The 16,161-nt window shown below is 32.4% G+C and overlaps 4 protein-coding genes across 7 annotated transcripts in view; 1 reads left to right on the top strand and 3 right to left on the bottom strand.

Annotated features, from left to right (window-relative positions):
• The window catches only part of EDTP (Egg-derived tyrosine phosphatase), a 97,052-nt gene extending 94,103 nt beyond the window's left edge, over positions 1-2,949 (bottom strand). For 2 of the 3 annotated variants that reach the window (XM_065511178.1, XM_065511177.1), the window contains exon 1: positions 2,365-2,948. In XM_065511178.1, the coding sequence (XP_065367250.1) occupies positions 2,365-2,466 (102 nt within the window). In that variant the 5' untranslated portion in view covers positions 2,467-2,948. Of the gene's footprint in view, positions 1-2,364 lie in introns of all 3 variants that reach the window. The other variant, XM_065511179.1, reaches the window with a different exon arrangement.
• Positions 2,950-4,448: 1,499 nt separating this feature from the next.
• LOC135960220 (decapping nuclease DXO homolog) lies at positions 4,449-6,396 on the bottom strand. Of its 2 annotated transcripts, XM_065511457.1 has the most exons (4): positions 5,659-6,396; positions 5,355-5,589; positions 4,633-4,817; positions 4,449-4,571 (listed from the first exon to the last, which is right to left on the bottom strand). In XM_065511457.1, the coding sequence occupies exons 1-4, from the start codon at positions 6,348-6,350 to the stop codon at positions 4,541-4,543; spliced, it is 1,143 nt and encodes a 380-aa protein (XP_065367529.1). In that variant the 5' UTR covers positions 6,351-6,396; the 3' UTR covers positions 4,449-4,540. The 2 variants fall into 2 exon arrangements, with proteins under 2 accessions (XP_065367529.1, XP_065367528.1); XM_065511456.1 differs by having other exon boundaries at positions 4,449-4,817; positions 5,659-6,395.
• A 981-nt stretch (positions 6,397-7,377) lies between these two features.
• On the top strand, positions 7,378-12,348 carry LOC135960173 (inhibitor of Bruton tyrosine kinase). The gene is made up of 10 exons (XM_065511400.1): positions 7,378-7,605; positions 7,682-7,750; positions 7,817-8,007; positions 8,064-8,281; positions 8,347-8,714; positions 9,299-9,426; positions 9,496-9,639; positions 9,840-10,447; positions 10,510-10,633; positions 10,706-12,348. Exons 1-10 carry the CDS (start codon positions 7,438-7,440, stop codon positions 12,342-12,344), a joined length of 3,657 nt encoding a protein of 1,218 aa, XP_065367472.1. The 5' UTR covers positions 7,378-7,437; the 3' UTR covers positions 12,345-12,348.
• A 96-nt stretch (positions 12,349-12,444) lies between these two features.
• The window catches only part of Nox (NADPH oxidase), a 42,076-nt gene continuing 38,359 nt past the window's right edge, over positions 12,445-16,161 (bottom strand). The window contains exons 15-16 of the mRNA XM_065511399.1: positions 16,039-16,135; positions 12,445-13,015 (exon numbers count right to left, since the gene is read on the bottom strand). Of these exons, the coding sequence (XP_065367471.1) occupies positions 12,818-13,015; positions 16,039-16,135 (295 nt within the window). The 3' untranslated portion in view covers positions 12,445-12,817. The remainder of the gene's footprint in view (positions 13,016-16,038; positions 16,136-16,161) is intronic.

Here is a 16,161-nt window from a genome sequence, read left to right on the forward strand (position 1 = left end):
TTCTTAAATAAAAAGCAGTTTCACTATTATTGCTTGCTACGTTGTTTAATGAAGTGTTTTTCTTAAAAGTTATAAACTTTAAGAGAATTTAAAACATAATTTTTCTATGGCGCATTGTTTAATTTGAATGAGTGTTATGATTATGTGAGAATGTGGGGGTGACTTGTAGGGCCTAATTGTAAGTTTGTAATTTTAAGCAAATTAACATAACCTGGGTTATAAAAGTTTATATACATATTAATAATAAATTATGTTATACGAAGGTTACTAAATATGTTATAAAACTTTATATTTATTCCTTTGACAAATAAAAGAATAGTCTTGAACATTTATTGAAATATTTATACATGTTTTTCCTCCATTAGACCAGTAATTATTGGCATAGAAAGGTTTTCTTTTAAATTTTAAAATGTTCCTTTGTCAGACTATCTTAAACAACAAATGCGGAAATAATTTACACTAAGCTTACAATGACTCAAATTATCATACAATCAAAAATCATATGTGGTCCATAACTATTTACTTTTACAATCCCCCCCATTTTCTGCCAAACTTTGTATAGTGATAAGAAATTAATTCGTACAAAGTTTAAATACTTTTACGATTATAGTTCTTCAGACATTCGAAATTTAGGAATTACATTGTACGGGAGGTGCCACGCCCACTTATACAATACCCACATTTTCAGCCAAACTATAAACATAAAGAAGTTGGGGATGTGTGTATATAGATTTACTTAGACCCCTTTCACACTAGGCAATTTAGTTGCGCAAGTCTCTTGCCCCACAACAAAACATGTAAAATTTTCTTCTCATTAACCCGACATTACCTCTGGCATCTACAAACACAAGAGACCTGCGCAACTAAATTGCCTAGTGTGAAAGAGGTCTTAAGGAGTGAGGTCGTAAAAACCTTAACACGTTTTTCCTTAAAACTTTTTTTTTGATCAAGTAACCTTCGAAGAGTGTGTCAGATATTCAGCCCAATTATGAATAAAAATTCCGCGGGAGTTTTTCCCTTTTCTCATTTTTCCTATTCCAATTCAATGTAAAAAAACTCCCGGGGAACAAACTCCCGCGGAATTTTTTATTCATAATTGGGCTGATTATGTTTTCAAAACAGCTTCAAACACATCCGGCAGTCCGGTTAGCTCATTGCTGATGTTCGAGGGAATTATACTAAAGATTAGGACCCAAAAGCAGAAAATGTTCCAAAAAAGTTGTTGGTATGGCAATAAGCAGTTGCGGCAAAAGAAGCCAAACATTTGTTACAAAGGGCTCTATAAATACCGAAATTTACATCAAGGAATGTTTACAAAAGAGAATGCTTCCATTCATAAGACTTCTTAATGTGTCCACTTATTCTTGGCCTGATTTGGCATCCTGTAACTATGGTAAACAAAGAACATAAATGTGGAATTTGTACCAAAAGAGGCAAATCCTCCAAACTGCCTGGAGCAGATATTGGCCTCTTGTTAAAAGAGAATTGAAGAGCACAAAAAGGGGTCCAAAAATGTGATAGATTTTAAACGTGATGGACTACCCGTTTGAACAAAGTGACAGAAAGCAGTATAAAAACCTTAATGGAAGGGTTTCCGGAAAAGGTTCATAAATTCATCGCTATTCATTAGAACTTTTAAAATATTTTTTGTAAATTTTAATTATTAATTATTATATTCAATCACATAATAAAAATCAAAAATAACATTTTTAAAATGGAATATGAAAAAAATATTATTTGAATTATTTCTAATTACAATATCATTAAATGTACATACAGGTTTTAATAGTATAAGACGATAATAAAGTTTTTAGGCATTTATTTACTCATTAATATAAAGCTATTTAGGCCATTTTCAATAATTATTTTTAAATTTATTAATAATTTAATAATTTTCCTTACTTATAATAAAATTTAACAAAATGACCACAATGAATAAAAGAAGCAGAGATAATCCGTTATAATCCAAATAATGGCGGTCTAAAATCACATTTTAATGCAAGCTTACTGATGTTTCCATATTGCAGTTTAATATAGAGAATTATAATGTAAATCCTATCCTTGTTAATTAAAATATTGAAAAATTCTACTTCAAATATTTTAAAATAAAAATAACTTAAGCTTGTTTCATTAAAAAAATGTTAAAACATCTACTCAAAAGGATTTTATTCCAGTCTTATAACCTCAAAAAAAAATCAACATAAGAGTATAAAATGTCCCTTCATGCACATTAAAATTGTGTAAATGGCAACACTGCCCATGAAAAATCCTATTATTTTACAACAAACATTTCAGATTGGAATAAATTGGTATCATTTCCAACTGGAAAATAAATGGCCATTTCCGGCATATTATCCAACTTACCAAAGTCCCTTCCTCACATGAGCCAGCATCGAATGCTTTTCTTTCGAAAATTTCTAACAAATCGTGCAAATCCTTCTGCGTCACTTCGGTTGTTGTGGACATTGCGACGACGATGCATTTATTTATTTATGCAACGTACAAAGAAATTTATGCTTATTCTTCTTAATTTTATTTGTTAGTTATTTTTTCAGCTTTATTATTATTTTATGTATTTGTTTAAACAATTTTCTTTAACTTAGCACAAACAAGACACAAATACAACAAAAAAAAACATAAATTTTTGTTATTTTTATTGCGTATTTATTTTTACGATTTATTATAATTTTTTTTTTTATTATATTGTTCTTTATTTCTATTGAATTTATTTTCTATTTCAAAGGGGAAAACGCCTTTTTCTACACACGCGTCTGACTTTAGAAAAGTCGTCAGTCGTTTGTTTCGTAGTGTTCTCCTTGGATGATTTTAATTCTATTACGTTATGTTTTTAATACTTATTAGCAAATAAATTTGCAAAATATTTATGTAGTTTTCACTCAATAAATAAACAGCGCAAAACTAGATTTCACTTTGACAAAAGTAACAAAAAAGGGAAAAATAATCCGAGTTGAATTCACAAGAAGGTGGTGCAGCTCTACAAAAACAACAATTGGTCTTATCAAATGTCAAAAAACTGTAATGAAAAATTTAAAAAAATTGAGTAATAAACATAATATAGTGTAGATAATTGTTTAGTGGGGGCTTAACTTATTTATGTAAAAAAATAATATTTTGTTAATAAACATAGAATATGTAGATATTGAAATATAAAAACAATCTTTGACAGAAGCTAGAACCAAACAACCTAAAAAAAGTAATGAGCTTTTTGACCGACTCCACCTTATATGAATTCCTCCTGAAATAATCCATTTGTAAACGTATGTTCAGTACAAAATTTTACAAGAAAATGGACAAAATACCGCAGAGTTGTATTGTTGTTGACAATATTGTCAATATACCACAGTATTATTAGAAGGGTAACGTTTTACTGACCTTTGATTCAAACAAACATTCCAAAAAGCCAACTATTAAACAATTTTAAAGTCTAAAAATCGACGATGACTTTTCATGCACTCAAAACGAAAAAGCACTGAAAAAAATTCTAGTCAAACTTTAACCCTAGTTCAAACTAGGGTTAAAGTTTAGATTTTTGAAAAGTCGACTTTTAGAAAATTCTAAATTTTTGTATTGGACTTTTGGTAATTTATGAAAAGTCGACTTTTTTATTTAAATCTTGTATTTTCGAGTTTTTTTCAACTTTTCACCATATGTTAGTGTAAAAAATTTATATTTTTAACACTAAGATATGGTAAATATTTTTTAACAATTTAAAAAAATTCGACTTTTTCAATTTTTTTTAGTTTAGTTTAGACTTTTCGATTTTTTATGGATAACGTAATAGATTGTTAAATTTTTTCCGATAAAAAAGTCGATTGTTTGAACATTAAATTTTAACACGTATTCTACAATAATATATGTTAACTTTATGTTCTTAACTCATCCATTTGTGGGCCGATTTCCAACAGCTTCATTCTAGGATATTGTCGCTTGATATATCATTCACATCGAAAACAATTTCGGGGGAATCAGAAAGTTTATTTCAACAGACAGAAAAGGATTTCGATTCTATGTAAACGCATCTAGAATATCCCCCTGTTCTTTAAATCGAATCCACATGGTTTACTCGTTTCACTATCGAGTAAACCAACCTGTTTCAATTTATAAAATCTTGCGATTTGCAAAACATAAATTTTTTGATATTCATTTTTGAAATTCGATCCATTTTGAAATGTCTCGATTTAGAGAAAACCATTTCTAATTGTATTTCAGGAGTTTCTAATTAAATTTCAGAGTATTCAGAGTATAATATTCGGAGTATTACATTTCAGAAGATTCTGTTTATATTTCAGAAATTTTTAATTGTATTCCAAAATTGTTAATAGAAAATTCTGATAGGCATAAAATTAGAAATTTTTTGGAATATTCAGAAATACAATTAGAAACTTCTGAAATATAATTGGAAATGGTGTATTTTGAAATGAAACAAGTTGTTTAATTTGTTTATGTATTTTTTCCATCCATTTCTTTTAGCATGTATTTCAATAATTGTCAGCGAAATATTCTCAATTTCAAACATAAGTTATGTGGTTTCATAAATCTGGTTAATTAGCCTATAATTATTAATAATGTAAATTTGAATTTTTTGTTAGACGATTTATTAAATTAATATACCAATCGGGTAAAAAGGAATGAGGTGTTTTGCCTCGCAAGCATTCATATGTAATGCGTCCAGATTCGGCATTAAAATAAAATTCATACACCGTATGTGGACAATTCTCATTAGCCATTATCGAGCGTAATCGTAAGAGGAATTGTAGTAAGAAATTTGCACAGACCCAAGGTGCCCAATGTGTTTGCTGTAAATAAAAATTAAGGGAGTCAATTAATGTGAACTAACTAATTTGTGTAATTGTGTCTATTCTGCACCATTTCCAATTGTATTTCAGAATTTTCTAATTGAATTTCAGATATTTTTAAATGTATTTCAGAACTGTCAATTAAATTTCACAAATAAATGTTCACTTATAGTTCAAAATTTTCTAATTTTTTATCAGAAAATTTCAATTATATTTTAGAATTTTTCAGTTATAATTCAGAATATAAATTCATTTGTATTTCTATTATATATTTCTGATATATAAATGGAAATTCCGGAAATCCAATTCGAAAATTCTGAATTTCGGATATACAAATAGAAAATTCTGAAATACAATCAGAATTTTCTGAAATATAATTAGAAACTTCTGAAATACAATTGGAAATGGTGTAGTACTATTCTGATTTACAGATATTAGTTAGATATGGGCAGAATTAATCAGTAAAACAATAAAATATGTAAATTGTGAGTAGTTTTATAGACTTCTTTCTTCTGCATATTTAAAGAATTTACTTACCCCTCCTAATTTTGGCAGCGATCTCATTTCCATACGCTCAATATCCTGTACGAAACCCTTTTCATTTCTCATGCCTACATATAAGTCTTGAACACCCACTAAAAAGGACTGACACCACCAATTGCGTGTTTTGTGACGTAAAAATGATTTGTATTGAAATGAATTTAAATTACCCTGGCGCACCTTAAGTTCAACATATTTTAAAGAATCTAAATTACTGGGTCTATCGTAGTTGCTAAAATTAAAAAAATATATAAACAAAGTAAATTTAATTTGTTTCAATTCTCCAATAAATTTAACTTACAGTTGTACTGGTTGATCGCTAACAATACCATCCATTTCGGCACCATACAAAAGACTTAGACCAGCTAAACGAGTTTGAAAGACCAACGAAAATTCTTCGCTTTCATTGACCGGCGCTGAAGTGTCCGGTTCATTGAACGGTGTTTCAGATAAACAATATTGTTCAAATTTAAAACCATAAGCCATGAACGTTTTCTGCTGTTCGGTTTCCTGGCTGCGACGATGTTTATCTTGGGCAGTTTCTCTTTTTAACAAATAAAACGTGTTATTGAAACGTGTCACATGCAAACACCAGTCCTGGCGATATTCATACGGTGTACACATTATAAGCCGCAAGATACCACGCCATGTCACAAACTCCGGCGGTGGCGCTGTACTTCCATGGCCAAATATTCTTTGATTATGATCATAAATAAATTTCAATAGACTGTCTAAGGTTTCATCGCTGGCTGACTCTGGTTTTTTGATGGCTACATCTAAACCAGCATTTAGATCCAGAGGCAACTTTTTCACATTGGGCAGTTTGAAATACCGCAATTGTTGATCATTGGGCTCGAAGTCACGATTAGCATTTATGCTGTAGAAACCAATTGGTTGGGGTTTTTTAATATCGGGAAATGGTAGTTCACTTTCTGGAGGACGAATCCGAATGCCAAGGTCCTTTTTATATTGTTTATTTGAGTGGTTGTTCATGGTTTTCCGAAAATTGTGGAGCTTTGTTTGTTAGTCTTTCACTTTGTTTACATTCTTGCAGGTGTCAGTTTAGGGTTTCCCTATCAGTGTCCAGGGGTTTGAGTGCTATCGATAAATAAGATAACAACTCTGTTTATATTTTGGTACGAAAAAAATGGTAACTCAACGTTAAAAGAAATGGTGCCAACACTGTGAGCCGATGCCACTGTGCAGCCTACTTCGCGACCCGTTGAAATGAGCAAAACCATTTTTTATACCCTTCACCTTTTTTAACAAAAAATTTAAAAAAAATTAAATTTAAAGAATTTAAAAAAAAATTTTAATTTAAAAAATTTTAAAATAACAATTCAAAAAAACATGTTTAACAAAAAATGAAAAAAACAACAACTATATGAAACCTATTTTTGTTAAATTATATTTGATTCCAACATTTTGAAGATTGATTTTAGGAAGTTGACCTTTTGTGGACAGCGACATTTTTAGGAAATTTATGTTAAAGTGATTTCAGCAAAAGCGCATAATACCCTTTTATTTTATTTTTGTGTTAATTATTAGAAAAAGTTAAAACGTAACATTAAAAAATTAATAATAAAACAAAAATGGCAAACAATGTATTCTGGAGCGAGCTTTTTGGCACTTTAAGGAGGATTATTGTGCCGACTCAAAGGAAGAAGGCATCCGAATTCTTATTGAGAAAATGAAATTGGTGTTGAATAAAATCAATATATTTAGATCGTCATAAAAGACAGAAATTCGGAAGGTGAAAAACATTGATTGTGAAATTCAATTCAAAAAGAATTCACAATCAAAATTCTAAATAAATTGAATTTCACAATCAATTCTATATGAATTTCATAAGCACCATCTGCTTAATGATCATTATTATTTGGCAATCATGCACGGGTTACCGTAATTTAGCATATAAACAACAACAGCTGACGGACAACGGTTGAAAATGAAATGTCAAAAATTCTTTAGAATTTGCAAACCAGACGCAGACTTTTTTGTGTGTGTAGAATTTTTATACAAATTATATTTATATTATTACTTTTTAAATATATATCAACTAAATTAAGTGAATAAAGTGATGTTTAATCCAAAAAATTATGAGTACGACTGTACACGCAAGTGTCGTTTGAGAGCGCATGGAAATGCTATAACGTCTGCCCTGACCAAGCGTTCCATTGAGAATGAAAAGTTGGCTGCATATGTGGCCAAGACTTGTTGCAATTATGCCGATATTGTTGACGATTTGGTAAGTTTTGGAAAGAATTTAAGAAATATTTTATGGCTATGTATTTATAAATAATTTATAATAATTGGAAAAATAGGGACGCTCGGCAGTACATGTGGCTGCCTCAGTTGATCGTTATGATATTCTGGAATGGCTTTTAAATCAGGTATGTTTTTGTGCAAAACAAAAATAATTTTTAATTAAATATGTTATTTACATTTGTTTTTAAAAGGGCTCTATTATCAGTGGCCGTGATTTTGAATCTGGCAGCAGCCCTTTACATCGTGCCATTTTTTATGGTTGCATAGACTGTGCCGTTTTGTTGCTGCGCTATGGTGCCAGCTTAGATATTTTAGACGAGGATACCCGCTCTCCCTTACAGCAAGTTTGTCGTCTAAGCGATTATCCCACCAAACATAAAGTGTGAGTTTAATTAATTTCATAAAATATTTAAAAATAAAACACATTCTTCAATTTAGAACTGCAAATAATGAACTTTTGGTATGGGGTTCCAACAAAAATTACAATTTGGGCGTTAACAATGACCAGGGCACCGATCATTTACCCCAAATGCTGGATTATTTTCGCAAAGAACAAATATCCATACAATCGGCTGCTTTGGGGGCCTATCACAGTTTGTTTTTGGATAAGAAATCCAATTTGTATGCAGTGGGTCATGGCAAAGGTGGCAGATTAGGTAAGCATTTTGTTGTTTATATGAAATATTTTTGTTATGTTAAAAGTTTATTCGTTTTGTAATAGGTACCGGTAATGAAAATAGCTTAAGTACTCCCAAAAAGATAAAAATCCCTTTGAAAAATACTGGCGAGGAAATTGTTTGTATTAGTGCTTCGCGCAAACATTCTTTGGTATTGACCAATTATTCATTAGTCTTTGCCTGCGGTCTTAATGATAGCCAACAGTTGGGTATACGTGATGCTGGTGAAAAGTGCTTAAATTTTAAAGAAGTTTCTACCTTGAGAAATTCTAATGTCGAGAGCTTACAAAAAGTTATTGCCAGAGATTATCATTCATTGGCGTACTCGGAAAAGTGTTTGTATGTTTGGGGAACAAATTTGGGTCAAATGGGCATTGATGCTAATACGAAGACAGTGCAGATACCTAAATTGGTAAGTCAAATAATTGTCATGGAAACTTAATTTTTTTTTAAATCGTTCAGGGAGTCATAGTGTAATTTGATTCCAAAGAAAATATTTTCGAATTTCTATGTATAAAGCATAAAAATTCAAATAATTTTCCTTTCCTAATTACACAATACCTCCCCTAGATTCTTATTAGATTCGATTATTACCGAATTTCCCAAACAACTTGTTGACATGTATAAACATAAATAAAAACAAGTAAAAGTGCTATTTACCAGAAATTTTTAATTGAAAAAAAAATGTTGGTAAAAAAAATTATTAAAAACCATATTTGCTGAAAAAAAATTGTTGGTGAAAAAAAAAAATTTTAGGTGAAAAAAAATATTTTTGGTGAAAAAACTTTTAGTTGAAAAAAAAAATTTAGGTGAAAAAAATGTTTAGTTCAAAAAAAAAAATAATTTTTCACCAAGTTTTTTTCACCAACATTTGTTTCAACAAAAAATTTTTTTTCATAATTAAATTTTTTCACTCCAAAAAAATAATATTATTTCATTACAAAGTAACTTAATGATGATAATAAAAATGAAATAATCACAACTCTATCATTCTAGATGAAATTACCACCTAAAACCTCTATACAATTTGTAGAAGCTAATAACACCTCCACAGTAGTTATAACCAAGGATAATACCATATTATTATATCATAATTATAAAATGAAATCTATAAAGGCACCCAAGTAAGTCTTACATAAAAGTAAATCCTTTGCGCTGGAACTAAAATAACTCTTAATTTTATTTAAACCTAGTTATGAATCCCTAAAGAGCATAGCAGTTATAGAGGGTGACAATGCCAGATCGGAAAAGGGTACAGCAAGTGCCTTAAAACTGCTAATCTTAACACAGACCAATGTGGTTTTTCTATGGTATCAATTAACACAAAACTTTTATAGGTGAAATAAAAATATTTAGGGCCTCATTTTATAAAACGCAATGACAAACCTTAAACAAATTTAATTTTTAAACCCTTTTCCCAGTGTTTTACAAACAAATTGCTTACGTTTACTCTTCGTTTCACAAAATGAGACCCTTTATAATAATTTTTTAATCATTATTCCTTAAATCATTTAACCATTTTTATAATTTCTCACAGATGCTCTTTTTCCAACATACGCTTAACGCAAATCGATAAAATTCTTTATAAAGGCAATCAAGTTTTGATCCTCTCACAGGGAGACATTTACAAAGGCAAATGTCAACAGATCTCCACGCCACCCTATTACACACGCCCCGAAACGGCTGGAACTTCAAAATCTTTGGGCAACATCTGGTCACGTAGTGATCATCGTTCAGCCGAAATGGCTAAAGATGTTATGATACGCATCGATTTACAGCGCATAACACAAATTGATCGTGCTGTTGATGTCTTCTGTGATGATGATTTTGCTTCGTTTGGAGTGCTGCAAGAGTCGCATGTTAAATATTTCAAATTGCCTGCCCTTAATCCCGAAGAATATACATTTAAAAAACTTTACAATGATGTGTGCGAATACGATGCCATACACGATGTAGTGTTTCATGTAGATGGTGATAAATTTCCGGCCCATAGATTCATAATCCATGCTCGAGCACCCGGTTTAAGGGAATTCATTGCAATGAAAGATGAAAAGGAAGTGCATTTAAATTTTCAACTTTTAACGGGTAAAATGTTTGAGCTAATATTGAAATTTATTTATTCAAACTATTTGCTTAATGAACAAGGTGGGTGTGTGTTGATTTGGTTTAAGAGAATTGCGATTTGTAATAAAGATTTATGTTTCCAGATCTCGAAGATATACAAAGCAGTTTGCACACCGATAGTCCTGCTGAACTGGATGATGTTTGTAAAATATTTTTAAATTTTGTTGAACAATTTCATATCACAAATTTGGCCAATTATTTAAAATAGTAAGTGAAAATTGTTATTTATTAATTTTCAGAACATTTTCTAACCTCTCTTTCTCTTTCAAAAACCTTTAGCTACCTGCAACAATCCCCCTTTTATTTGCCACACATGGTGGATAAATCCAAATATCGTTTTAATCGTTTGCGGCTGTCCGACTACCAACAATTCTATGATGTACGCATTCTATGCGAAAATAATGTCGAATTGCCAGCCCATAAATGTGTATTAGTAGCACGTTTGGAATACTTTGAAATGATGTTTACACACACCTGGGCGGAACAGACCACCATCAATTTATCCACAGTACCCATCGAATATATGCAGGCCATAATTGAGTTTCTCTACAGTTTAGATGTGGAGCAGTTTCGTAAGCAACAGTATCGCGAAACTTTCCTCTACAACATGATTGTATTCTGTGATCAATTCTTTATTGAACGCCTAAGGAATGTGTGTGAAATTTTGCTATTGGACAAGATATCGATAAGAAAATGTGGTGATATGTTGGATTTTGCCCACATGTACAATTGTGAGGTGTTGAGAAAGGGCTGTTTGGATTTCATATGTCAAAATTTGGCCAGAATTTTGCTACAAAAGACTTTATTTGATTGTGAGCCGGAGGCTTTGAAATGTATCAATCAACACTATCGTGAAATGTTTAAGCAGGTCTTTGATTATCGCATGATTACCCCCGATTCGGAAGCAGTTGACGATGATTGTTTGTGTAGTTTTGTGGATGATTTTCAGGTAGACTTGAACTATCGCATGGATGAGGAGGAGCAAAAGCTGTATAGAAGTGCTCAGAAAACTAAAGCTAAAGAAAACAAAACAAAATTATCCGCTAGGCAATATGAAAGAGATGCTATTTCGTCCATGATGGAAACTTTAAATGTGTCTGAAAATTCAGAGAAAATACGCAGAAATTCGGAAAAATCTAAAGTGATTCAAGAAGCAGAAGAAATGGCAAAAAAACTGCAAAATGAAGCCAAATCATGGATGAAGGTTTTGGATAAAAAAGAACATAAAAAGTTGGTGTCCAACGAAATTATAAAACAGGATGAACAGCCAATGCCCATGTGTGTTGCTTTGACTAAAACTAATGAAACTACAGCGGCCATAAAAAGCAAAACACCTGAAAGGGAGTTGGAGGAATTACCCTCTACTACTTCAGCTTCTAAGCTGTATAACATTAATTTTGCCGATTTAAAAACACCACCCAGAGAAAAACTATCGCAAAAACAGCGTAAACGTCTGACATCCGAAAGTTCAAATGTTGTAGGTTCTTGGCGTGCCCCAGCTTTAAGCGAATCTAAACCGGTTACTGTAACACAACCCCCTAATGCCTGGGGTATAGTACCACAATCCCCCAATTCAACTATCGAATTTGATGCGCTGTATTCACCACCTACCGGCAGTTCTGCAGATCCTTCTTCATTTGCCAATATGATGAGAACGAATAGCAAGACCTCTACTACCTCGCCCTCTACAGCAAATGCCAGCAATAGTTTTAGCCAGATCTTGGCTGAAGAGAAACGTCAACGTGAATACTATGAGCGTACCAAGCACAAGTCTCTGGCCCTGACACAAATTGAAGAACAGGCCATAGCTGAACTAAGAGAATTCTATAATGCGGACAATGTAACCGATGAGATAATAACCATACAAAGGAAATGTATGCAACCTACAATAAATTTTGCCATTTGGCAAAAAAACTAAAAAACAGCAATATTCTAAAGGTAACTTTTTAATTTATACATTATAAAAATGTAGTTTTTTTTATAAAAAAATACCTTTAAAAGGTGTTTGCTTTTAAACATTTTGGTTTGATTTTTCTAACCTAAAGTTTTATATTTATTTTTTTTTAAATAATAATTTTATAACAAAGAGGCAAGTTAACAAAAAAAATTCAACAATTATTATACAAATACAATATAAAATAAATACAAATTTAATAAATTATACATTACAAATAATAAAAAAGGAAAAAACAAAAAAAAAAGAAAATTACAAACTTATGCTAAACTTATATTTATATATTTTTCAAATTTAGCCCTTTTACCAGTATTTTTGCCAAATAAATTCATTTTTTCCACTGTTTCTTTTAAGGTATTTTGGTTATTTGATTATGGCTAAAATACCTTTATTTCTTTATATATTTTTTTTGTTTAAATTATAATTTGTTGTTTTTTTTAGAAACATTCTTTGCGGAATGCAAAACCATATTCATCGCATTTATAACGCAGTGTTTTAGCCAGCTGTGGTGGTCCACAATAGAATACTGTTACTTTGCCCTTTTTCTGTGCCTGCAACTGTTTAAATACCTTATCCCAATTCGGTCTGCCGGCATTGGTGCGAGTTTTTAAGCCAGTTATTAAATCACGTTTGCCCTAAAATGAAATAAAAAGAAAAAAAGGATGTATAAATACATTGAAATATTATATAATACAATGTCCAATGGGGTTATGTGTAATTTTATTCGAAAGAAAATATTTCGGAATTTTCATGTGTAATTCGAATGATTTTCTTGTATAATCAAATTACACAATTGATTTGCTATTTTTTTTTAATGATAATTGATTATCATTCAGCGAAGGTGAATACACTAGAACAGCGTAATTGACCATGCCTCAAGTGCTGCCGCCTAGCTCTTTGAGAACCTTGTTTCTACTTCTCAATGTGTGCGTGATTGCTGTGGCATGAGCTGCTCTCAAAGGTCGCCCCAAAATGTTTAGGTTGTGAACAGTCGGAATTTGGACTCCATCGAATACTACTGGATGTCGGTTTAGAGAGAGAGAAGCCGAACTGTAGTACACAAATTACAAACTCTTGAACTCAAGATAAAAGAGAATATTTCAGAATTTCGATGTATAATTCGAATGATTTTCTTTTCTAATCGAATTCCACAACTGATTCTCTAATCGAAGTTAAAAAATAAAAATTTTAGAATTTGGGTATCACTCAACAAAGGTGACTACACTGGTGCAGCGTAATTGACCACTAACGGACTAATCATCATGTGGTCTTCATCCATGCTGCCTGCTATCGCCTTGCGAACCTTCTCAATTTGTACGTGATTGCTTGGCATCATCTGAGGAGGTAAATATGCTCACAAAGGTCAACCAAAATTTTTGGATTGTTCACAGTCGGAATTTGGACTCTATCGGCTACATCTGGAGGTGGTGAAGAATATTGCCGAAGACTACTCTGCTGTTAGCTGCAAGTTATGTGCGGTGAAGAAATTGTGTATTTCTACGAGTTAACCATTCATAACACCTCTTCTAGTTGTTGGGCATTGAGGATTGCAGGATATCCTGGAAGTGAATAGCTGATAGTGTCGAATGCCTTCGACAGGACTAGCGCCATGAGGATCGTCCTTACACAAGGCCTTTGCTGGTATAAGCCTTGGTAGATCTGGGAGGCAATGGCGCCTTATGCTGTTGTTGTGCTGCTAGTAGGTCACTTGGGGGAGGAGAAAATTCTTCGCAATAGGTGATAAGTGGGATATCGGCCTGTTCGAATGCCTCTTAGTCGCTTCCTTGCCAGGTTTTAGGATTGGGATGACTGTACCCTTTTTCTAGCCACCGGGTATTATCAAGCTGCTCACTGAAAGGTTAAAAACCATTGGAATTTCAACATCAGCGTGGATATTCCTTCTGGTCCTGGATGGTTACGCTGCATTGTATATTGCCTCTGCAACTTCAGTTGACGTAAAAAGCTGTGGAGTGTACGAGACATGAATGTTGTGTACTTTGCGAACATATCGAACCAGTAGAACGGATGCGAGCACAGTAATATCGACCCTGTCATCCTTCTTTGTAGACCACAACTAAGCAGCCCCTGAACTTAAGTTGCATTTCTTCAGATGATCTAATTATTTATCCACTTATCCTCATTTATCAACCTGCAGAAATCACGATTCGGATCAGTTAGAGTGCCAGAGCTGATGGTCTCCTAAGACCAGATGCGTATCACTATCTAATAGGATCCTGATGTCAGGACGGTAGCCTAAAGGACAGCTGGCTACTGGCGGAACGTAGACATTATATAGCTTTATATTCGCATCCCCCTATCTGAACGCAATGCATTTGGCCTTGATCGCTTTAAGGTATTGATCTCTAGTATAAAGAGATGTTGTGGATGATGAAGGTGATGCCTCCACCGTTACCTCTGGTGTGATATTTTCGGAGAACCAGTTATAACTGTGCAGACTGGAATTGTGTGTCAGTTTCGTCTCCTGGATCGCATCGACCACAATGTTGATCTGCTGTATAAATGTGGTTATCTCGTTTTATTTAACTTGGGGGTTACTGCAGATGACCTGAAATTTGGATGTCACCCCTGGTCTCTGGAAAGCAATCGATGTTGTTCGATGATGGTGACATTTGCTGTTGTTTATGTTGTGATTGCTGTTGCAATTGCGGTATGAAGTCGGAGGCGCATGGGGTGACAAAACTCTACATTTCGTGGTTACATCAGGAGAAGTTCCACCAGCCCAAACAAGTGTTACACCTTAATTGGGTAGACATATGGTGTAACCGGTTCTGGCAAACTACAGAATCGTGGTCCGGGATTAGATTTAATTCCAGCACGGACCACAATAATGCGGAGCAGCAAAGGCGGAAGATGTTGGTCCGCTGTTGAAAATGTTAAAGTTTTTTCTGGGATTGACAGCCCTTGACCTAGTAGCTCGGATCATTCCGGTGCTTAGAAACGGTTGTCGTGGAAATTAAGATTTGTCGTCTATACTGGTTTTAACAAAATGCCATACATTTTGTTTACATTAACAAAATGCCATACATTTTGTTTACATTACACCTACTTTGAATTAATTTGAAAAATATTCTACAGAATTCATAGCTTAAAGGCAAATTCTAAATTATAAGAATTCAGACATGGCAAATATTTACTATACAAATTAAATCCACTATTTTTAGCACAAATTTGTTTGATGCTTTTTACTCATACAAGTGTTTTGTGAGAGCAAACAGCAACAATTAAATGAATCCTAATATATACTGTGATTTATCTTAAGTACAAGAGGTTTTTCAAATAAATAAAATTTATTTTATTTAGTGGTTATGTCGTTTTTGTCTTGATGTGTGTCCTTACGTTTAGAAAAGTTAGACTGACTATTGTTATTAATAAACTCCCTGTTCTGTAAATTGAATCCGAGTCTGCGATTTGCAGATTTACAGAACATGAGCGAAAAATTCATCTACACTGCAGTTTAGTTGAATTTAGTGCACTAAAGATCTTTTCATCTTTTCTTTACAGACTTCATTTTATCATTCATTCGGGTTTCATTACAATATAAAATCTATACATCTAAACCATTTACAATTTTGCAAAAATTTTACAAATCAGGTAAGTGAAAATTTTCTTCTTAATATTCGAACTTCGAACCACCTACCTTTTCGTGTAATAAGTCCAAAGCTAGTTGCAGGCCAACTGCCTTCATATCGGTACGCTGTAAGGCACTTGTAATATACATATGCATGTCCAAAAACCTATATAAAGAACATAAGATTGAATT

The sequence above is a fragment of the Calliphora vicina genome, chromosome 5 (assembly GCF_958450345.1).
Source record: "Calliphora vicina chromosome 5, idCalVici1.1, whole genome shotgun sequence".
NCBI classification, from domain to species: domain Eukaryota; kingdom Metazoa; phylum Arthropoda; class Insecta; order Diptera; family Calliphoridae; genus Calliphora; species Calliphora vicina.

Bases quoted from the DNA above. Each gene is read 5' to 3' on its own strand.
- LOC135960220 (XM_065511456.1), bottom strand. From the start codon at position 6,350: ATGAACAACCACTCAAATAAACAATATAAAAAGGACCTTGGCATTCGG. The intron at 5,590-5,658 runs GTAAGTTAAATT...TTTTAATTTTAG, and splicing joins AGCGATCAACCAGTACAACT to CAACTACGATAGACCCAGTA. The intron at 4,818-5,354 runs GTAAGTAAATTC...TTTTATTTACAG, and splicing joins CGCTGCCAAAATTAGGAGGG to CAAACACATTGGGCACCTTG.
- LOC135960173 (XM_065511400.1), top strand. From the start codon at position 7,438: ATGTTTAATCCAAAAAATTATGAGTACGACTGTACACGCAAGTGTCGT. The intron at 7,751-7,816 runs GTATGTTTTTGT...TGTTTTTAAAAG, and splicing joins TGGAATGGCTTTTAAATCAG to GGCTCTATTATCAGTGGCCG. The intron at 8,715-9,298 runs GTAAGTCAAATA...CTATCATTCTAG, and splicing joins CAGTGCAGATACCTAAATTG to ATGAAATTACCACCTAAAAC.